General features: G+C 43.3%; 6 protein-coding genes across 10 annotated transcripts; 4 read left to right on the top strand and 2 right to left on the bottom strand.

The window, feature by feature from the left end:
- The first annotated feature begins 1,041 nt into the window (after positions 1 to 1,041).
- On the top strand, positions 1,042 to 3,923 carry BCIN_07g05930 (hypothetical protein). The gene has a single exon (XM_001549543.2). The coding sequence runs from the start codon at positions 1,360 to 1,362 to the stop codon at positions 3,499 to 3,501; it is 2,142 nt and encodes a 713-aa protein (XP_001549593.2). The 5' UTR covers positions 1,042 to 1,359; the 3' UTR covers positions 3,502 to 3,923.
- Positions 3,924 to 4,504: 581 nt separating this feature from the next.
- On the top strand, positions 4,505 to 8,643 carry Bcpik1. 2 transcript variants are annotated; one of them, XM_024694190.1, is made up of 6 exons: positions 4,505 to 5,039; positions 5,103 to 5,289; positions 5,345 to 6,512; positions 6,591 to 7,838; positions 7,888 to 8,092; positions 8,149 to 8,643. In XM_024694190.1, the coding sequence occupies exons 1-6, from the start codon at positions 4,960 to 4,962 to the stop codon at positions 8,186 to 8,188; spliced, it is 2,928 nt and encodes a 975-aa protein (XP_024549980.1). In that variant the 5' UTR covers positions 4,505 to 4,959; the 3' UTR covers positions 8,189 to 8,643. The 2 variants fall into 2 exon arrangements, with proteins under 2 accessions (XP_024549980.1, XP_024549979.1); XM_024694191.1 differs by having other exon boundaries at positions 5,345 to 7,838.
- A 748-nt stretch (positions 8,644 to 9,391) lies between these two features.
- Positions 9,392 to 12,033, top strand: BCIN_07g05910 (hypothetical protein). Its single transcript, XM_001549541.2, has 6 exons — positions 9,392 to 9,875; positions 9,948 to 10,352; positions 10,406 to 10,773; positions 10,823 to 10,927; positions 10,988 to 11,356; positions 11,420 to 12,033. Exons 1-6 carry the CDS (start codon positions 9,829 to 9,831, stop codon positions 11,620 to 11,622), a joined length of 1,497 nt encoding a protein of 498 aa, XP_001549591.1. The 5' UTR covers positions 9,392 to 9,828; the 3' UTR covers positions 11,623 to 12,033.
- Positions 12,034 to 12,191: 158 nt separating this feature from the next.
- Positions 12,192 to 15,577, top strand: BCIN_07g05900 (hypothetical protein). Its single transcript, XM_024694189.1, has 6 exons — positions 12,192 to 12,970; positions 13,015 to 13,160; positions 13,216 to 13,271; positions 13,346 to 13,444; positions 13,498 to 13,551; positions 13,623 to 15,577. The coding sequence occupies exons 1-6, from the start codon at positions 12,435 to 12,437 to the stop codon at positions 15,393 to 15,395; spliced, it is 2,664 nt and encodes an 887-aa protein (XP_024549978.1). The 5' UTR covers positions 12,192 to 12,434; the 3' UTR covers positions 15,396 to 15,577.
- A 189-nt stretch (positions 15,578 to 15,766) lies between these two features.
- Positions 15,767 to 18,100, bottom strand: BCIN_07g05890 (hypothetical protein). The gene is made up of 6 exons (XM_024694188.1): positions 18,030 to 18,100; positions 17,927 to 17,959; positions 17,799 to 17,839; positions 17,680 to 17,741; positions 17,150 to 17,621; positions 15,767 to 17,099 (listed from the first exon to the last, which is right to left on the bottom strand). Exons 1-6 carry the CDS (start codon positions 18,052 to 18,054, stop codon positions 15,978 to 15,980), a joined length of 1,755 nt encoding a protein of 584 aa, XP_024549977.1. The 5' UTR covers positions 18,055 to 18,100; the 3' UTR covers positions 15,767 to 15,977.
- A 514-nt stretch (positions 18,101 to 18,614) lies between these two features.
- Bcvel4 lies at positions 18,615 to 21,345 on the bottom strand. Of its 4 annotated transcripts, none has more exons than XM_024694185.1 (3): positions 20,513 to 21,345; positions 19,932 to 20,460; positions 18,615 to 19,878 (listed from the first exon to the last, which is right to left on the bottom strand). In XM_024694185.1, the coding sequence occupies exons 2-3, from the start codon at positions 20,441 to 20,443 to the stop codon at positions 19,209 to 19,211; spliced, it is 1,182 nt and encodes a 393-aa protein (XP_024549976.1). In that variant the 5' UTR covers positions 20,444 to 20,460; positions 20,513 to 21,345; the 3' UTR covers positions 18,615 to 19,208. The 4 variants fall into 4 exon arrangements, with proteins under 4 accessions (XP_024549976.1, XP_024549975.1, XP_024549974.1 ...); XM_024694187.1 differs by having other exon boundaries at positions 19,932 to 20,449; XM_024694184.1 differs by having other exon boundaries at positions 19,932 to 20,446.
- Between the last annotated feature and the right edge of the window lie 652 nt (positions 21,346 to 21,997).

The following is a 21,997-nucleotide window of genomic DNA, read 5'->3' as shown; positions in this document are numbered from 1 at the left end:
CTTTCTCTCTTTCTTCCTATCTTCCCATCTTCCTATTCAGCCAAGCGAATAAACAAAATGCAAGCGCATTTACATTAAATAGGTTGAACTATGTAATCCATATAAAAGCATAGAGTAGCGGGGGTACGGGGTCAGAATTGGAATTGGAATTGGAATTGGAATTGGAATTGGAATTGGAGATCTATACATAGTGTTTCTCTATGAAGAACGCAGGAAGGAATTCGAGCGGGACTGGAAAGGATGGATTTTTGTAGAAAATGTTTTATAAAGATGGTTGGTATTGATTATGTGGAGAGTGCAGAGGGGGTATGATTCTTTTAAAGGTAGTGTCAATATGTATTGTATTGTATTATTATTGCTGTGTGTTTTTTTTGTTTTTTTTGTTTTTTTTCTTTGATCGGATTAGAAAATGACGATGTTCTAGTAGATTTCATGTTTACTTGTTTGCTTATTTGTTTGCGTCTGGGTTGATGTTAATGTTAATTTCAATACTGCTTATTTTATATATGAATCTGGGGTACTGTCGAATGTCGAATGTCGAATGTCGAATGTCGAATCTCATATATAAAATGTTAAGTATTAACTAATGTGTTTTGATGGTCTAGTTTTCTTCGAGATGTGTTGGGTATTTATCTTTTTATCTATTTATCTATCTATATGTCTGTCTATCTGATAAATAGGTAGAGTATCTAAGATGAGGTGGATGGATGGATGGATGGATGGATGGAATTGAAAATATAGTAATCTAGCTGGATTTGCGGATGGAATGGTGTAGAGTAGAGTAGAGTAGAGTAGGTTGGTGGTATGGATGGATGGATGGATCGATCGATTGATCGAATGCAAATTAGGGGGAAGAATCTTGCGACAAGGAGTTGGGAGTGGAATTGGTACTTGTGAGGCTTGAGGATGAGACGATGTGGCTACTTATTCAGCGTATGTATATGAGTATTTACATAGTCATGTAATATATCATATATTGGAATTACCACGTGGATAATCAATCACACTCCTCCATGCACCTAGAATCCTCAACCATCATAAGATTGGTCAGCATCCCCACCCTCCTGAATCTCAACAGGCTGAATCACATGCATTTTGAAATTATCATGATCATGACTCTACTGACGAATATTACTGTTCCTATTCTCTATATATCGTTCAAGGCAGAAATGGAATGGATGGGATTACGACGTCGGGTTATGAGAACACATATGCTGACGGTTGTTGAGGCCACATGATACCTAAAGCAAGCGGCACAGTTGCCTAAAAGTATGACGAGAGGAGCGTGTATAAATATATAAACACTGAAAGTATCAGCGCGAGAGTAATCAAGCTCTTCTCTGTTACAGGATTTTCAACATGGCTTCTTCGAGTAGCCGTACATTTTCACGTTCGGTCGTGCTGCTTTTTATGTTTCTGTTGCTGATAGCACAAACGATGGCTCGTGAGAATTTCGATGCACGAGACGCCTTGATAGCACTTGAAGAAGAATGGGAAAACTTTGGAGAACCGGATATGGGTCTGTCAGACAGCAGCTACATGTCTTCACCAAAACCTTTCAAGCCACAACCGCCAGAGAGCTACCGAGACTTTCAAATCGAATTGTCCGTACCGGAAGACACACGGTTTTTCGATAGTTTACTTCAGTTCTTCAATCAACCCTCATCCACTGAATACAGAAAAGCAGTCCAAACATTCGAAATTACAGGATGGAGTGACGAATACACCGAAAGCGTGATCTGGCCCGGCATTACAAATCTGCTTTTAAATCTTCCTAATCTCTCAGTCCTGGATTGGAAAATTTCTCAACCTATCCCCCCCGAGATGCTTTCCAATCTCAGCGTAACGAATCCAGGTATCCGCATTCACTTACACAAACTTCCCCGCATGAGATATTCCAATCTATGGTATTATACAGAGGTCTCGGAGAACTCCACCGCTGTGGCAAATCGTCTGCAGGAAGATGCACGTTCGATCATTGGCTCTCCATTATTATATTCCATCAATGTCGACATCGAAAATTCCTACCCGACAGATCCGGCTTCGATGCGGATTCTTTTCGAGATCCTGCGCTCTAATCCGCCGAATTTGCGGGAATTACAGTTGAGATTGTCGCACTTTGGATGCGTGGTTGATAATGAGATTGAGGCCTTTCCATTTCTTTCGAGCGAGTTTAATACAGATAGGGAAAATATGACATCGATCCAATTTCCCCCGCTGGAAAAGTTGGTCGTGGAAGGATATGACTTTGAGGAATCGCCTGATGGAGGAAGTGGATGGTACAGGAATATCGAAACGCCCAAAGTTGATTGGCGGACACTTCTCAAGTTTCCTTGGAATAAACTCCCAATGTGGCTCATTGACCAGATTGGAAAATATCGTTTGAGTAGCGTGAATGCGATTCGTTACATACCTATTGAACGACTTCCATCCTTTGATGGGGTGTCGAATTTGGATGTTTGGTTAAAAGTCATGGATTGGTCTAAATTGAAGACTCTTCATATAATAAAACCTAGTCCAGTTGCGGTGCAGAAATTGGGGATTGCAGGTGTATTGACTGGATTGAAAGAGCTGAAAATCCATGGAATGAGAAATCCATGGAAATACGACGTAAAATCGGAATGGGAAACAGTAGTGGATTTTTTGGACGATATCACGAGCAACGGAACAAGTCTCACATCTCTTTCGATCCGTGAAACTTCGTTCCCGAGAATGATTACCTGCAACGATTCGACAACAGAATATAAAGCTACAGAGAAATTACTGGATGCCTTATTAAGACATACGAATCTCACAAAACTTCACATGTACGACGGGATACCATTTTTCTCTTGGGGATCAGACTCACAATTACCGAAGCAGATCTCCACATTGGTTTCTGTTCTTAATTCATCGTCAATTGAAGATCTCGCAATTGATATACCATCACTCCCCGGCTCCAATTACTCAAAGTCCGAGAATGGTAATTGGAAGACTGATGGAATTGATCCGAAAATCTCACATGAAGAGATATATAAAGCTTTCACGCCTCTTGCTCGACAGCCTCAGTTGAAGAGCGTGGAATTCCATGTTCCAGCACCTGAATGCTGGTGGCATCAAGTGAAACGCGTTAATCGACAAGGGATGTACACAAGATCAGGAGAAGTAGAGATAATTGAAGTAGATGATCGTAAGTTCCAGGATCAAGCGGATATGTTGGAAGTGGAAAGATGTGAGAGGGAAGAAGAAGAGTTGGGGAAGAGGACGAGGAGATTGTTTGAGTGGATGAATGGGGAAAGGGAAAAGATCGGAGAAAATGTGATTGAAAGGTTGAGGGTTGTGGCGGGGATCGAGTTCCTTTGGGGAAAGGAGGGGGTGGGGGTGGAGATGTTGGGAAGGACGTCGTTCGGTTGGCGATGGAGGGGGGAGAGTGGGGTTTGGAGTTGTTGGACCGGGGAGGAAGAAGAAGCGACAAAGTGTGAGGGGGGGAGGAGATGGCGAGAAGATGATATTTGGGGGTGATAAGCGTGTGTTAGAATTACTTTAATTTTACATACGAATAGTGAGGAGTAGGAATCATGAAAGAGGAATTTGAGATTGCATGAACAAGCCGATTTAGTTTTGATTGCCATCCCAATTTGATTTCGGAAACGCACGCAACTACTAGACCGGTATACTCAGAGAGTTTGCCGATTGTTTTTACGAGATATGGATATAGATGAGATCGGTGAGGATGATTATAACCACCCATTAATTGAGAACACACTTGGGTCAAATGATCTCTTGCTCTGCAAAGAAACGTTTGACCTGTTCTCTATATCCTGTGCCTTGATTCTTGCGCCTCGGCCTAATCGATACAATCATACTTCCAGACGATCACTCGAAGCGTATCTAGACGAATCAAAAAGAATTGAATAAGCAATATTGACAGGATGAGGTTTACACTTGTGACGCAATGTAAGCGGTAGTGTGATATTGATGGATGTAGCCGGTACGTTTCAGAAGAGAGCACTGCTGCTAGATTTCCACTTGAAGCATATTCTAAATAGCCTCAACGGAGTAAATGGTCGACAACAAGGAACAAAATGGATATAATCGATCACGTAAGATCAATAGGAGAGGGATATTGGGCAGGTGAACTCCAGGCAAACTTCAAGAGATATGGTTTCGAAATGTGCTAGAATAGCAATCGTCAATTGACTGTTTTAATCAGCCCGGGAATCGATATCATGCAAAGTGAATACGTTATTGTGTATTCGAGGCAATCTATATTCTCCTTTGGCTCTGTAAACAAATGAGATTCCGCGATGAATTGGTTACTGATATGAACATGGTACTTTTCAACCAAGGGAAGTGAGGGCTGATTAAAACAATCAAGACTAGTTGCGTTACCAACCACTTGATTCCAATACAAGTAACAAATCAATCTGCATTATAATCAATGACATCTGATGGATCGACGACGAGATGAAAGCCGTTACATGCTAGGCAATGTCCGAGAGAAGGCTGAGACAAGTGGATAAGAGAACTCTCGGTTATCTCAAACGGGCGGGACTGACAGAACCCTTCGAAATCTCCCGGTGAGGCTGTTCTCGACTTTCTCCAAGGCTGTCGTCTTGCTGTCCTTAGAAATGATTCACTCCACTTTTCTGGCCGCTTTTACATTTCTCCAATTCTGCCACTTTCAAACCTTAATACGAAAGGATACAATTAGATACCGGTCAATCAAGCTCAAGACGACGAAATTGATTTGACAACAAACGATTCATTCCTGCACATACATATACTCACATACTTCCTCATTAATCGTCCCTTTCTCGCACTCATTTTCTGGCTCGCATAGTCATGATAACTACAATACTCATAATCTGTTAATGCCGAGATTATTAGAGGCATTGCGCCTCAAAACCCCCTTGATCCTTAAACCTTTTCTATAAATCAAGAATTAGGCAAATCGAGGAGCTGATCCCGAGTCACCAAATGTCTTGGGATTTGTTAAAGCGATTTATCGAGTCCGATGTTTTCAATCAGAATCCATTCCTCTCCGTAGCCTATCTTTCGTATGCCAATTACCCCTTTCCGTTCAGTCGCAGACTCCCTTTACTGATTGCTTGAGTTGGCAGACGGTATGCAGACCATGTCGGGATACATTATGTTCTCTGCTCGAAGTTGCGACAATTTAGTTATGAGGAGATTGAGTTCTTCCTCCCGCAGCTATGCCACCTAATTATCAGTGTCGATAATGAGTCTGTGGCTCTGGAGGAATTCATTCTGGATTTGTGCGAGGAATCGGTCAATGCTGCATTATTGGTGTGTTTGGAGACAGGACATGCAAGATGGGACAAATCACTAACTAGAATCGCAGACATTCTGGCTGTTCCAAACATATCTCCACGATCTTTCTGCGAATCCTCAATCCGAAGCTTTCAAAACGTGCAGACGAATTTATAATAAGGTCCAGCATATCGTATTCGGGGTCTCGGAAACTCCCACGAAGAAGATCAGTGAGAATGTCTTACCTGTTACTGTTCTAGCAAGTTTTGTTCTGGCGAGCATAGCAGTTCCCTTTCTACCAAAATGGGCTGGACCATTGGCTATTTCACAGGCACGGAAACCTCAAAGTACAGGGAATGTGGTCGCAGATACTAGTCAGATGCAGACACAAAAGATTGTTCGAAGTCATACAACGACACCGGGGTCTACACGAACAAAACAGAGGAGAGAGGCTGCAAGGATCGCCAGCGCCCCAGGCAGTGGTGGTCTGGATAGTGCTGGACCCTCTGAAGCCCCACCAGATCTGGCTCGATCGAACTCCTTAACTAGACCCACCTCATCGAACTCTAGCCGAAAGGTACCCCTAGAACAGATACGGCCTTCGCGTTTAGACCTCAAAGCATTAGAGCCTCGAAATCAAAGCTCGGCATCCCTTCCAGAATTAAGAAATCCAAATCTACCCAGTAGACCAGCAACACCCGTTACAGCTGGTCTTCCAACAAGGCTGACTGAACCAATCAATAAAAGATACTCTCAGCATTCACATGGCGGAAAACTTCTGACTCCAGCATCATTAACTGACAAGCAGAAAGTCAAATTATTAAGGCAAAACTATTTTCGATCTGAAACCCAATTTTTAACGGCTCTGGAGGATATATCAAATCGTCTAGTCATCGTCCCAAAGCCAGCGCGCCTTAGTGCATTGCGTGCCGAACTTGCACTTATTGCTCAGGATTTGCCAGCTGAAGTTGATATACCAGTTATTTGTCCTGCCACTCTCGTGGATGGAATTCCTAGCAAAAGTAAACATCACCGTATTGTTCGCCTGAACCCAGCGGAAGCGACAGTTTTGAATAGCGCCGAGAAAGTACCTTATCTTTTGATGGTAGAAGTACTTCGGGATGATTTCTCCTTCAACCCGGAAACTCTAGACAATGAACGTTTATTGAGCCGATTAGTGTCAGAGGAAGGAACACATAAGAGACGAAGATTTGACCTCTCGGAATCTGGACGATCGTACGGTAGTCACATCATCAAAAGTACGGATAATACCCCCGATAGTGTTTTTGAGCCAATCAGTGGCGATTTGGGCAGCTCACCATTAATCAAAGAAATAGATCACGACGAGGAGGACGTACACACCCCAACTTACAAGGAAAATGCAACAACCTCCCGGCCTACGCGCAAATCAAGCGGTGCAACGACTTTATCGAGCTTATCCGGTGTTGCAACACCTAGGACATCCGGAACATCAACGTCTAGATCCATCAGTCCTACACCGAGAAGGAAGATGACCATTCCAGGAGTAGGTCGATCGGGAGAGAAAGATCAACCGGACTTTTCTACCTTAACAACGCATATTAGGACTGCTACACAAATGCTTACCCAGCTCAATTCGACGAGTGGGAAAAGACCCAAACATGAGGTTGATGCAATTCGTCATAAAATTATCGCCAGTATACAGAGCCTTGAAGAGCAAAATTATGACTCAGAAGACAATGTGCAATCGCAGACTTTTGACATGATTATGGAAAAAGCGAATGCGGCAGCAGCAAATGTTGCACCGGAAGATATCGAGGAAGTATCACCAACTGATGCGGATGCTGTTATTAATGTCGGAGCTGGTGCAGCTCGAATGGAGAATGATCAAAAGACTGGTGGTGTTCAAAGAAAAGGGGACAGAGACGATCCAAGTGCTGCGACATTCGGAGAAGCATGGAACGTCAAGAAAGAACGTATCAGGAAGTCCTCGCCTTATGGGTGGATGAAAAATTGGGATGTTTTGAGTGTCATCGTAAAGACAGGTGCTGATTTACGACAAGAAGCATTTGCATGTCAGCTCATTCAATGCTGTGATAATATCTGGCAGGATGCGGGAACTCCAGTTTGGGTCAAACGAATGAGAATTTTGGTCACCGGGGAGTCATCTGGTTTGATAGAGACAATCACGAACGGTGTGTCCTTACATTCGTTAAAGCGTAGTCTCACACTTGCCACGATTGAAGCAGGTCAAAATCCCCGAAGGAGAATTGCTACGTTGAGAGATCACTTCGTGAAGACCTTTGGACCACCCGATAGTGATGCATACAAAGCTGCAGAAGACTCTTTCAAAAGATCACTCGCAGCATATAGCATCATCTCATACATTTTACAGTTGAAAGATCGACATAATGGTAATGTTCTCATTGATAACGAAGGGCACATTATTCACATCGACTTCGGCTTTATGCTGTCCAACTCTCCTGGGTCGGTTGGTTTCGAAGCTGCACCTTTCAAATTAACACAGGATTATGTTGATGTCCTAGGAGGTGTTGGATCACCTGCATTTGATGATTACAAAAAGTTATGCAAACAAGCTTTCCAAGGTATGAATTTCAGTATATTTATGGGCGATTTATTTCTAACAAAGTGTAGCATTACGTAGATCAGCAGATAATCTAATCGATCTTGTTAGTATGATGGGACGAGAATCAAAAATGCCATGTTTTTCGTATGGAGTTGCTCAAGCAACGAACAGTCTGAGGCAGAGGTTCCAGCTGCAGATGAGCGCCGATGAGGCAGAGACGTTTGTGGAGACAGACTTAATTGGAAAGTCTTTGGGGAGTTATTACACACGATTGTATGATTTCCTGCCCCTTTCATGATCGTGGATGAATGCTAATTGAAAATTGATAGATACGATACTTTCCAATATCGTACCCAGGGTATATATTAGTAGGTGGAGTGGGTATGCATGCTGGGCAGTTTCTTGGAGAAACTGGGAGCGTTTATAATTGAATGCATTGTGACTGGCATGGCGTTGGATAATATCATTGAGCTGATTGATTTATGTGTGGCATTTACGTGAAGCGAATTTCAAGGGGAGCAAAAGTGTCTTGTTGAACGGAGACGATATGAGGAAGAACGAGCAGAAGCGATCTGATCTTTAGCATTAGAAGTGATTTGACTTGATCGTTTGAATGGAATGATAATTTCAGTTCAATGAAATCGAGTGATGATTTATTGTACTCGCAATATTTAGTCTAGGTCATAAAGGCACAGATTGTTTTGCCTGGCTGATTAATATGGGGAGAAATATTAATCAACTTTTCTCTCCTGTTACCATCTTATTACGGCCAATAATAAGAGACTTTTTCGAATTGAGAATTTTGGTTACTGAGACGAAGCTCACAGAGGACGCCAATTTGGTGAAGTTTTCCGCATGCATATTTGTATATGCAACGATTAGGAGGTTTCGAACGTGTATTAGCGAATCACCGACGTATCAAACACCCCCAACAAACACCCAAAGTGCCCGACTGCACGTTCGGCCTACCAGTTCCGGAGTCTCGATTTGATTGGTCTATTGTAAAATCTGTAGAGGTAATGGTTGATATTCTAGGGTTCGCCTCATGACTATCGTGGTTCTGGACTCGTTCATTTGACGGATGGAAAAGACCAAATCTTAGTACTGATACAATGGTGTTTTTTGCCCCTAGATCATACAGTTCTCGACTCGTCCGTCCCAGGTATTGAAAAGTCCTTGACTCACAAGATCGGTGAACAAATAACGTTCTCGGTCCCGTGCGTACCTCGTGTTAATAAGTACCTAGTAGTGGCAAACACGATACATTTGAGAACTGATTCGAGGCCGGGTAAATGTAAATATAGTCATGTACTCGCGATGCATTAAACTCTTTGCATCCAAGGAAGAAGATGATCCGATTTTTCTGAACTAAGATGGAGCGGAGCCAATTGGCCAAGCGGTTGGTAAAATCTTACCTTGGGAAAACCCCGCATTGGGGCTTACTCCATGGGGTTCAGTAGATTAGCAGGCGTCTATACTTCGGCAGGGTAAGTGAAGATTACCCCCTGTCTTGCGAAAATGTGGAGAGGATCATTAGGCTAAATCCAAACATCACCAGCCTTTTCGCTTCGTGATGAACAACGCAGAATTTCCACCAATAGATGGGCTGCAGCATGCGGACTGGATTATATCCTCGGATGTGCAAATGCGGGTTCGACATGGTTTTTCTTCCTCTGGCTGCGGAATCGGGGTGATAGATGGGGATAGATGCTCGTTGTTTGGTGAGGAAATAGGCGTGAATGGGAAACAGGGGAGGAGTTCCAATTATCCATGTTCCAACACAGAGGTTCGTTTTAACCGGTGCAGTGCACATGCTACATAGACGTACCAATTGAGTGAATGGCATGACAAGGTCGTCTTGCAATCTTCATATATAGATATAGTACCATGCCACTCCACGTTGTACTTGCCAAGAATTTTATTCTTGAAACTCGGGGTTTTTTTTTTCTTTCTCGTCGTTGTCTTTGTGCTTCACGATTGAGTAGTTCCAAGGGAACAAGGACGACAAGATGGGAAAGTTTTTCAATATCTCACTGGCGGTGTTTGCATCTACCGGGTATGTTTGAGCCTTTCGTTGACAGAGCGTGTTGAGTGATGTGGAGATTTTCTAACCGGTTTTCAATAATAGATCGTTTCTTTTTGGTTACGATGCTGGTGTGATGACAGATGTGATAGCCTCTCAAAATTTCCTCACTTTCTTCAACACAACACAAGATTCCTCTATTATCGGTGCTATCAACTCAACCTTCAATGGTGGTGCTGTGTTTGGTGCCCTTCAGGGCGGTCTTACGATGGATCGATATGGACGAAAGATTACTATCTTCATGGGTGCATTGATCTGTCTCGTTGGAGCAGTTTTACAAACTGCTGCACAAAATCTGGCCATGATTCTCGTGGGTCGTATCTTTACAGGATGGGCGGTCGGTCTGCTCAGTATGGCTGTACCAGTTTACAACGCGGAGTGTGCGGATCCGAAAATTAGAGGATTGATTGTGGGATTGAGTCAACAGATGATTGGAGTCGGTTTTATTGTGTATGTTGTTTCTTTCTCCGAAAATTCAAGAGAGATTACTGACGTGGTACAAGATCAACTTGGGTAGGATATGGCTGTGGTGTTACAAAAGACAGTCCTATTCAATGGCGAGTACCACTCGCTGTACAAATGATTCCTTGTCTTATCCTCGCTTCTGGCATTCTTTTCTTCCCCGAGTCGCCTCGTCACCTCATGGAAACCGATCGTGAAGATCAGGCATTGGCGATTTTGAGAAAATTGCATTTCAACGGTTCGAATGATGAATTCATCGTCAAAGAATTCAACGAGATCAAGGAAACCATTGCGGCAGAAAAGGCAGTTACGGTGCCAGGATGGAGAGTCATGTTTACAGTACCACAATGGAGAACAAGATTAGGTCATGGAGTTGCTGTTCAAGCATTTACTCAGTTCACTGGAATTAGTAAGTTTGAAGAGAACACAGGGAATACATGGTTGCTGACATGAGATAGACGTTATTGGTTACTACCAAAATACTATGTACAAGGCGTTGGGAATTACTGGAAACAAAGCCTTGCTCGTCTCTGGAATCTACAACTGCATGGGACCTTTGGGAAGTAAGTCACATATACTACCGACCAAGATAAAATACTACAGAAGCTAACAACAAACTCCAGATCTCGTCTTCATCACCTTTATGATCGATCGAGTCGGACGTCGCAAGCCACTCCTCTGGGGAACCGTCGGTATCACCATCGCCCTTGTCTGCCAATCTATAATCAACAGTCGAATTGATCCCGAAAACGCACAGCGTGGTCTCTCTATCGGAGGAGTCTTCTTCATTTTCTGCGTCACCGTCATCTTCTCATTCTCATGGGGTCCCATCTCCTGGGTCTACATGTCCGAAGTCATGCCCATGCAAATCCGTGCTCGTGGAAATGCATTCGCAACTGGTATTGGTAACTGGCTTGTCGCTACATTCTGGGCACAAGTTTCCCCTCAAGCTTTGAAAGCGCTGACGTGGAAATTTTATTTCTTGTTTGCTGGTGAGTTGCCTTGTGTTCCCTTCGTCATATCTCTGAAACGTGTACTAACAGAATTTATCACAGCATGGAACGTAGTAGTCACTATTCCCATTGTCTTTTTCTTCTTCAAAGAAACCAAACAACTCTCCCTCGAAGAAATCGATCTTCTCTTCGGCGATCGCGCACTCGGTACCCTTCCAGATGATATCTCGAAGGGAATTGAACACAATGGTGCTGTTGAGACAGAACATCATGAAATGCATGATAAAGGTGCAGATCAGGTTTAGAAATTGAAGTGGAGCGGATGTTAATATACCTTGGAGAAATGAAGAGAAGATAAGATGGGCAGCATACACTATCGTTTTTGGTCTTCGAGTAGTTACAGTTGAAAGCAGATAGCTTGAAATATATTAAAATAGTAAGAATCGAAGTGATATATACATATATGGACTTGATTGTTATTGAAGGAAAACTACTTCCCTACTGTTGGTGAAGTGCTTCAGAAACCGCCGAGGTCTGTATCTCAAGTCGATTGCATAAGTAGCGATTAATTGTTGGACTTTTAGAGGCTATACAGCTAGCAATAAACACGTCAAAAGAAAAGAAATTAATGCTTCAGAATCGAGAATAAGAACGAGCATATGGACTTTAGAACAATAACGACCAAATTAGCGAACAGAATTGAGGAGAGAGAACCATGGTATTTTCGTCCCTCCCAGCTTTCAACGTGATTTCTGCTACTAAGCTCTCAATGCATTTTCCAGACAAATTCTTTCTTTCATCTGACATTTAGATAACCAGGGGTTGTTGTCCTTAGTATACACCAAAGAATGAAATACACAAAGAAGCATTATTGGATATCCAAGAACAGCCACCATACACAGGAAACAAAGAACATATCTTCCACAAAGCAACATTCAATTACTATCTCCAGTATCACAAAACACGTATAGATATTGGATCTGATATTTCGTATTTAATTGAATTTGAAGACTAATGTGTTCGTTACGTATAGCTAGTTGTAAATCGATAGCTCAGTTAATCATCTAAGACGTAACATAAATCTAAAGCTAGAAATCTTAGACAGCTTTACACCAAGATGAGTTTACTACTACCCGGCGAAACGTACGATGAGGCCGAGGTACGCCTTGGATTCCGGCTCGATCAGGTGCCCCCAAAAATCAATCGGGGACGTGCAAAAGAAATGAATGCTCGTGCGAACGCATGGCTGGCATCAGAACCGCTTTGGACTCCGGAAAGTCGGATGGGTATGAGTCCGGAATGGACCGGGATACAGATCATAGGAGAAGGCGGTAATGGGACAGCGGGAAGATGGAGATTGACATATCCTAACCCTCCGGAGGGCACGCCGGGTAGAATGCCATTCGAAAGCGTCGTGGTAAAACAGCAAGCTGGGGGATGGGCAGGGGGAGATATGCGAAATGAAGTGGAAATATACGAGTTGCTGCGACATACGAATTCTCAGCATCTGGTGAAGATGTTTCGGAGGATCTATGAGGATCAAGGTCTTAATACAATTTATGCGGATAGAAGTGGTGCTGTAACTAGGATATATTTAGAAGACTGTGCGGGGGGGGACCTTCAAGGCAGGATATTTGATCGCTTCAAGGATAAGTAAGTTGTTGTATCAAAATATGTGTTATAAACTGACTGGATAGATATATTTTTGACGAAAACGAGATATGGGATGCCTTCCATTGTATAGCCCGCGGCCTGTACGCTATGCATTCTGGACACGAATCTCTTCAAGAGGAACGATGGGATCGGGACGAGATAGTTCATTTTGATTTCAAAGCTCAAAATGGTAAGCCACAGCTTCGAACACAACTTTCAGTTCATATCTATTTACCATTTTCTAGTTTTCATGGGCGCTGGTCCCAGAGATGATGAACATAGAGGATCACTTGTAATGAAGGTACGGTTGTCAATTTAACACTTATAAGACGACTCTCTAATATTTGTTGTATCCCTGACACCTAGGATAAATAGATTGGTGATTATGGGCATAGCTCAGAGGTTCCCAATGAGCAAGACCTAATTTACAATTTCGAACATAGAAAGTATGGAACAGCAAGATATAAATTACCTGTAAGTTAGCTCTTGGGTTTCTGCACACATATCGTATTAACTTTTTCTGCAAGGAACAACTTAGAACTCGAAAAAATCCTCTAGAAAGACCATGGATGGATAGAATGGTACGTGCAAAGTCAATCATGCTTCCTCAATCCCAATTACACCGTTATTATGCACTAATCCTCAAATGTAGCCAAAAACTATGCGTGAAGCAGGCGACGGAAATGTCCTCAATAATCTTCGTTATGGAACTCACTCGAACATATGGCAACTCGGAATCATAATATGGCAAATGATACACACTACTGAATGGTGCCAGGATGGAAACCCATCACTTCCATATCTATATGACCCCGATGTGGAATGGGAAGGCAGTAGGAGGCACCCAGAACCTGGTTACCCGGGAAGGTTTGCACTTAAACTTTATAAAGTAGCGAATACCTGGCTTGGGGTAAATGAAGAAGCAGGTGGAGTGCATACACTTGCTACGCAAGACGATATGGATTACTTTAATGGAGCGTACGACGCACTACCATCTGAGCCCGAGACCGATATAGATCCCGATCAGCCTGAAGAGCAGAAAGCTATGGCTAAGAAAAAGAGAGAAATGGAAAATGAAGCCAGGGCAAAAGCTCGCAAGAATCACACATATAGCGACACCTTACACAAATGCGTGATGGATTGTCTGATCGTGCAAGGCGAAGCTCGAATCCATGTCGAGGATCTATACCGAAAAACGCAACAAGTGAAGAAATTGTATCAAGACCTGATAGAACCCTTGCTTCCAGCTCCTTATTCTCCCGAGCCCAACCTTGGAGAGCTTCCAGCCCCGTGGAATGACACCACGTTGATACCAGGAGGAGGCCTTGGCCAACCCATGAGAGAAGATGAAGAATCTCACCCACTCTATCTTTTTGACCTATTTTATGCGACCGAGGAGCATGAAAAGGTACAAGAGGTCATAAAATGGGCTCGAGAGAATCCTATTGTTAACATGTCCGATTATGAGGATGTTCATGCACGTGAGCTTATCGCGAGAAACCACGCATCTTATAATACATATTTGACGGAAACAAGGAGAGCACGGGGCCAAAGAACAAAACCACAATACAAAGTGCCCGCTCCATTTCCAGAAGACTGGCAACATGGAGTACTCCAGGACAACTCAAAAAGACGTAATCCAATGACCGGTCCTTCTAAGAAACCACGCGGTGGGCTAACAGTCATGAATCCTGACACAAGAACCCCGCTTTCTGCAATTGGTGAAGGTGATGAAGGACCAACTCGCCCTAAAAACAGTCCAAACAAACCCAAAAGATTCTCTTATGAAGGCGATAGCACGCCAAGTTATTTGAGAAACTTTGAGTCTACGCCTGACCACATGAAACCACCGTCTCGTAGGGAGACTCCTGAATATATGAGAGCGCCAACAATACCAGCTGGTTTTGTGGGGAGAGATCTTGGAGGTTTCGAAAGCATAGAAATAACAAGCGCATCAGGCAAAGGACAAAGCAAGCCCCATTCTGGCGATAGTTCCATGGCATCTATAGACATTGGAGGAGGAATCATAATAGGTGGAGGGGGAAGAAAGAAACCTTCGGAAAAAGTTGTCGATTGGCCCGAGTTTCCCATCGGCTTACAAAAAGATGTCGACACACCCTTTCTACTCCGTGCTCTTGCAATCCCTGAACTCAAGGATTCGATTTTATTTTGCACCGTTATTGAGTTCAAGGGCAAAGAAGAAATCGTAAAAGGCATAGTATATTTGACCGGATTGTTAACCACGACGACGGTTCATCAGATGAAAGAGATGTTGACCGAGAAAGAGACGGGGATACCGGTGGATCAGATGAAGTTGATGGGATATGATCAGTTATCGGTTCTTAGAGAATTTGAGGATGAGGAAGAGAGAGCAGCGATTCTTGAGCTTGAAATATATGTTCGTGATGTTAGGATGACAGACTGACGAGAATTAAGAAATATTCAGGATTGGGTAGGATGTGGGAGCATAGAATTGTTTTGTCTCTTGATATACTTTGACTAGAGAAAAGGAAATTTTTCCATCAACAACTTGGGAAAATCGATAAGACGGTATCGAGATCATATTATCAAATAGCTGGAAATGGACGACATAACCCATCTATCTCACTTCGACATCTCTAATTCAAATAACTTATGAAATTCTCTCTCCTGTCTGGTCCCCCGATATTTCCACGTATAAGATTAGTTCCTGCTCCCAATTGCAATAACTTGTGAAAGAATCCACAGTTGCTACAAAATTAGTAAGCTCGAGGTACCCAGACACTTATCTGCGGGCACCTCCTTTGAAATAAATTGTGCGTATCACTTTACCGTCAGCGAGATTGAGTGAGAAATGGTATGTCATTTAGATGTCTCATTTATCCAGTATAATTACAGCCATGATAACGCCGTGAACTCTATCCGCCATTTCGAATATTTTTTCTATAAAATAGCCAAACATAAGGGCACATTATGATTCTTCCATCCAGCCAAACCCAATGCAAAAGTCCCTTCCATCCCAGTTTCCTTAGATCGTAACACCATTGATTCCATTTGTCAAATCCCCATTGACGCTGTTGTCCAACTCAGCTTTCAAACAATCCTCTGTGATCTTTTCCAAACATCCCGCTGCTGCTGCTACAAATCCCAAGTATGATTTACTTGGAGCCAAAACTCGGGAGAGGTATTCCGGATGGAATTGTACACCTACGTACCAAGGATGATCTTTTATCTCAACGATCTCCATTCTCTCACCCTTGTCATCCTTTCCGACGAATTCAAGACCACCATCGTGTAACCGGTCAACGTACTCTGGGTTGACTTCATATCGATGGCGATGACGTTCGTGGACTTCGGTTTTATCACCATAAAGTTTACGGAGACGAGACCATTCAGATCCCGGCTGAAATTCTGTAGGGCGTAATCCGAGACGCATAGTTCCACCAAGATTTACCTTGTCAATCTCTGGCATGTAGATAATAACTTTATCGGTTGCGTTTGCATTAAGCTCCACTGAATTAGCAGAAGTAATGCCACAGACGTTACGAGCAAATTCAATAACGGCAATTTGCATACCCAAACAGATTCCCAAATAAGGAGTCTTGTTGGTACGTGCCCACTTTGCAGCTGCAATCATACCCTCGGTTCCACGGTCACCAAATCCTCCAGGAACGAGAATACCATCTGCAGTGCAGACCTCATGCCACGCTTTGTGAAACTCGGTTGGCTTAGCATCATCCTCGAGGTGCTCAGCTTCAACCCAGATCAATTTAAGCTTCTTTCCGCATCGCATTGCTGAATGCTCGAGCGATTTGATAACACTAAGGTACGAGTCGTGAAGTTTGGTATATTTGCCAACAAGAACAATGGAAACATCGTCAAATGAACGCTCTTGTTGGCTTGTGAGGGACTTCCATTCGGTCCATGTTCGCTGTCCTTTTTCAACGGCAGCCTTCGTCATGGAGATTTCGTCGAGGTTGAGAATTTTGTTCAGTGTCGAGATAAGACCTTGCTGTTCGAGAAGTAAAGGAACGTGGTAGGTAGATTTGACGTTGTGTACACCAACGACTTGTTCGCCTTCAACTTGACAGAACATCGCGATCTTCTCGATAGTACTTTTCTCAAGTGGAACATCACATCGGCAAGCAATCTAGAATAATTAGCCCCCAAAACTTCAGAATTTTCAGCCGAGTAATTTACCAAATCTGGAACCAATCCAGCTCTACCAACGTCTCTGATGGCTTGTTGGGTTGGCTTCGTCTTCTGCTCGCCTTGAATGACAGGCACCAAAGAGACATGAATTTGCAAGAAGTTGCCTTTTCCAGCTCTTCTCTTCAATTGTCTCATAGCCTCAATAAATGGAGCACTCTCAATATCTCCAACGGTACCCCCCAGCTCAATGATACAAACATCTGGAGTCTCCTTTGTGTCGTCGACAGGAATTCGCGCGACTCTCTCGATCCAGTCTTGAATTGCATCGGTCAAATGTGGCACAACTTGGACAGTCTTTCCGAGATAATCGCCTCTACGTTCACGCTCGATGACATGCTGATAGACTTTGCCCGTGGTGATGTTGTTTTCGCGAGTAAGGGTGATATTGAGATAGCGCTCGTAGTTTCCAAGATCAAGATCGACTTCTCCTCCGTCATCGAGAACAAAGACCTCTCCATGCCTACACACTCGCCTATTAGCTCAATCCCAGATTTCGTAGAAAGACATAATAGACGCACTCGAGAGGATTCATAGTTCCGGCATCGACATTCATGTAAGGATCGATTTTAATGGATGTGACGTTCTTTCGAAGTTAGCCAAGGATTCTGCCTGATTTTTTGATTTATCGGGAACATATCTTCAATCCAATCGTCTTGAGTAGCAAGCCGGTGGAAGAGGCTGTTGCGCAACCACTTAATCAGCATACTGTTCATTTTGTATCCTTCACATCTCTCTGTCGTCATTCCCCAAAATTTGGTCACATACCGATAACGCCCTTTCCAATGCCGGAAATGACACCTAAAAACCATGTTAGCACTCATTTTTTCTTGGCTCAAAAGCAAGTCATAGGATTCAATCATATACGTACCTCCAGATACAAGAACGTACTTCATCTTGACAAACTTAACGAAATTTATGGTACCCTTCCTGGCTTATGCCAGAGGGAAGGAGGAAAGGAAAAGGAAAATCTCAATCGAAAGTTTAAAGTTTTTGGTGGTGGGGTCCTAGTGCCTATCGCACACTAAGCCTATCTTGGATTAGACCGGCTCGACTGACTCGAAATTCATTGGCGGGGTCAATGTTTGTGGCTGATCAATATCAGCCTTACCAGCCTTACCAGCCTTGTGTGGCACACACTGCTTGGTTTGTGTTTGTTCTATTCCTTACTTCTCAAAGGATATGAAATTGCTTGCACTTATTATTCATGTTTTTGAATAGTCACGTAGTAAACGAGGCAAAACGACAGCTATATCAATCTTGAGGAAGGTCTGGGGGTCATAGTTAATATAATATTGTGGATCATGCGTTCAAAATTGTCTACATCAACCTACTCAGATATCAGAGTCGTTTGATAGACAAACGAGTAGAAATGTAATAGGTAAATCTACTCCCAAGAAACCCCTACTTTTCAAGTTTGCCGTTGATGTGGAGAGTAGCATGGAATATATAGGGCTGTTTCTAAAGAACTCAATATTTTATTATTATTAAGACTATTATAGTAGAAGAAGGATTCGAAGCTGCCTAGATCTATGTAGATACGTAGGTAGCTAGATGAATAGCTAAAGCTAATTGAATGACAGAAAGAAAAGTAAAGAATAAGAACAAATTTTGATATACCATTTTGAATTGATATGTGATTTTTGATATTTGACGTTTAACATTTATTCGTATTCATTGGTATATCTTCCACTGCCACAATAACAATTTGTAGAATGCAAAACTTGGGGTGAAGTTTGATCACGATACCGAAGTTTTCACCAAACAACCAGTACAATTATCAGTACAACCCAATACCAACGTTGCTGCCCTGACTCTCGCTCTTGCTCTTCATAAATTCATAAATTCATACCATTGTCCAAATCTCTTCACCAAAAGAGCAACCATTTTGAGACGCTAACTCCCGCTTTCAACGGATCAACAATGAATCCAATGCAAAAATCAAAGCTCGTCGGTCTCCGTCTTCAATATCAAAGCAGCCATTCACTAGAGCTTGGCTGACTCCTTATAAATATTTCCAGCTAGAACTGACTTCACACGCATTCCTCACTTACATTCCTCCCATTTCATCATCGTCATCCTCGTCGTCCCCTTGGCCAACCATTGCAATTGTTTTCGCATTTCCTTTCTTAATCTTGAGAATATTCGGATAGCCCTGGCTAACAAGAGATTTCGCCAGATCCGAACTAGGCCTCATCCCCTCGAAGTCTTTGGCATTATGTACCTTAAAGATATTGCTTAACAATGGACTCATAATCCCGTTTCTTTGACCTTTCCCCATTGCAGCTGGGTCGATTAACGTCAATCTGAATTTCAATTGATAGTCACCCGGGAATCGAACAGACAAATCGGCGAAAGTGAAGAAGAATCGCTCATCGCCATGAATATCTAGTGCTTTGAAACCGTTACACACCATCGTTCCTACCATCCTCCTTTGATTTCTACGGTCACTACTTCCCTCGATCTTGTCATCTTCGCAATTTGTGTAGGGATTCCATAGTGTGCAATGCACAATCGGCATGTATTTACTCAAGACATTCTTTCTCTCCTTTGGATTGACAGCCTGACCTGTATCCTTATCAAATACTTCGAGCGTCAGAATTGGGGGCGGGTCTATCATTCGACGGTCCTTGTCTCCGTATCCACAAGCTCGTGCGGATATTGGCTGTTGCATGACGACCAGTCTACATTCTGGCTGAGGGGGGAGTGGTGGCGGAGCCCTTTGAGTACAATGAGCCTTCATCCATTGACAATGGATACCAAAATAACATACCTGGGAGGGGCAAACGGACCGTGGTGATGAGCTGCGACAGAACCTTCACTAGTCGCAAATACATCTGACATGGGTGTCGGTGGACATGTCGAGTATGGAGATAACGGGCTCTGGGAGTGCTTAAAAGTGCGTTCGAGCTCCCGAGGACTACGTTGTTGCTGATGTAGGTACATTGGCCTGTTCAATGCTACTGGAGACCGTGGTCCTTGTGATGGCGGACGATACGACTCATCAAACGTCTGACCCTCCTCAACTTGTTCCGGTGGTAAAGAGGATAGCAATGAAGATATGGGAGGAAGTCTGGGGGGATTGAAATTCGGCATTTGCGCCCTGTCATCGCCGATGTCGTGGTACGGTAACGGCTCTCGTCCATAGCTAATGGTTCTGCCATCAGAAGGCTGATGAATTGGGAGCGCGTCGTGATTCGAATGGTACATATTGTAGGAGATTGTCAAATATATCGTGATATTATAGACGTTCGATTGAGTATTGTCGGGTAGAGGTATCTGCATAGGCTACTAGTAAGTATCTAACATATTAGAGCTTAACAATTGACAGTAGAGATGTGGAAGAGGTGCTACCTTTGAGTTTCATTAATATCTCGAGATACGAATGAATTGATGATAGTGAATGCTCAACCAGAGATGTGGTGCTATATGTTGGTGGCCGAGGAGGGCGAAGTACAAGATATTTGTTTGATTGTTCGAAATCTGATTGCGAGTGCATGAATGAGGGTTGCAACCAATTGTAATATATGTGTAACGTCAAAGTACAATAACGATAGAAAGGAAAAGAGAGCAGCTCTTCATTGACAGTCGTGGGGAAAGCTGGGGGGAGATATAGAAACTCCCATGGAGGACAACCCTGGAGTGACAGGAAGCATGGTAATGGCCGGAGGCTTCAAGGAAGCTGCGAAAGACCCAGGAACCGGGTGAGCGATATCGAGAGTGCGACCTGCAGTATGGATAGCTTTCTGGTTGGTTCAAACTCCTACTTTGCGGGATAAGGTGTGGTATGTTTGGTGGATGTGTCTTGAATTGCGATGAATGACTGGCGGACGACTACTATTGCAGCATGATTTAGCATGCCCAGCTCTCCGTGTTTTTGAGCATGCGGATAAAGTGCCAGGCAAGGGTTTGATTCTTTTTTTGGCTTAACCCTAGCCAGGTAAGTTAATGAATTTTGGTTTTTGCGGTCTTGTTGGACTTGTCCTTGACAGGGCTTGAGGGGTACAGCTGTGATGTTTGACGGTTCGAAACATTTCCGGGATTGTAACATTTTAGTTGCATTTGGGAAGTGGATGTTGAAGGTGCCGCTAAAGTTCTAGTTCCCCGTTCTTCGATCCGTGCGCTATGCACTATTCGCATAGAGTTGATAAAGACATCTGCACTACTCTATATTTCTTTTGAAATCCTCTGACAATGGCAACTCGATTCTATCAGAGGAAGGCGCTCCGGAGGGACAGAGACGTTGGCTGTGTATTCCAATTCAAACCATGATCATCCTTACGACTCGTGCTTGATGTAAAGGCCTGCCTTGCCGACTTTCATTGGAGATTTACATGGATTTTCACGGGACATTTCTTCGTACTCAAATTAGAGGAGGACTTGGGGGCTAGTTCACTGCAAGGAAAAGTTGACCGACTAGCCCAATCAATTCTTTCCGGCATACAGCAAAGCTGCAAAGTATATAGTGTACCTTGAGTACCTACGTACCAACACAATGCTGGTGATGCACTCGCAGACAGTGGTGGGTGGTAGTGGTGGGCGGTGGTGTTAAAAAGCTAGGAATCACGATTACAATCCATGGCTTAAACCCCCGAACTATTCATCCACAATGCGTCTAATCATTAACCAATGCCTACCCACCTATCCGCTACCATCCGCTACCATTGTTTCTGCTGCTACTCATTTTACTCCTCCCCCTCTTCTCTCATCTCTTTCTACCACCACACCGCCAGTGTATCATCGCTCCATCTGTTGCGCAAGGTCGTGCAAGAGAGTCGTCTATCCAGAGGAACATTCTTCTAGTTGTCCTCTCCCTTGGTTTTACGTCCATTGGGAGGA

This window comes from Botrytis cinerea, chromosome 7 (assembly GCF_000143535.2).
Source record: "Botrytis cinerea B05.10 chromosome 7, complete sequence".
Lineage (NCBI taxonomy): Eukaryota > Fungi > Ascomycota > Leotiomycetes > Helotiales > Sclerotiniaceae > Botrytis > Botrytis cinerea.
Note: the sequence above shows the minus strand (reverse complement) of the source record. Positions and strands in the feature narration are given on the sequence as shown.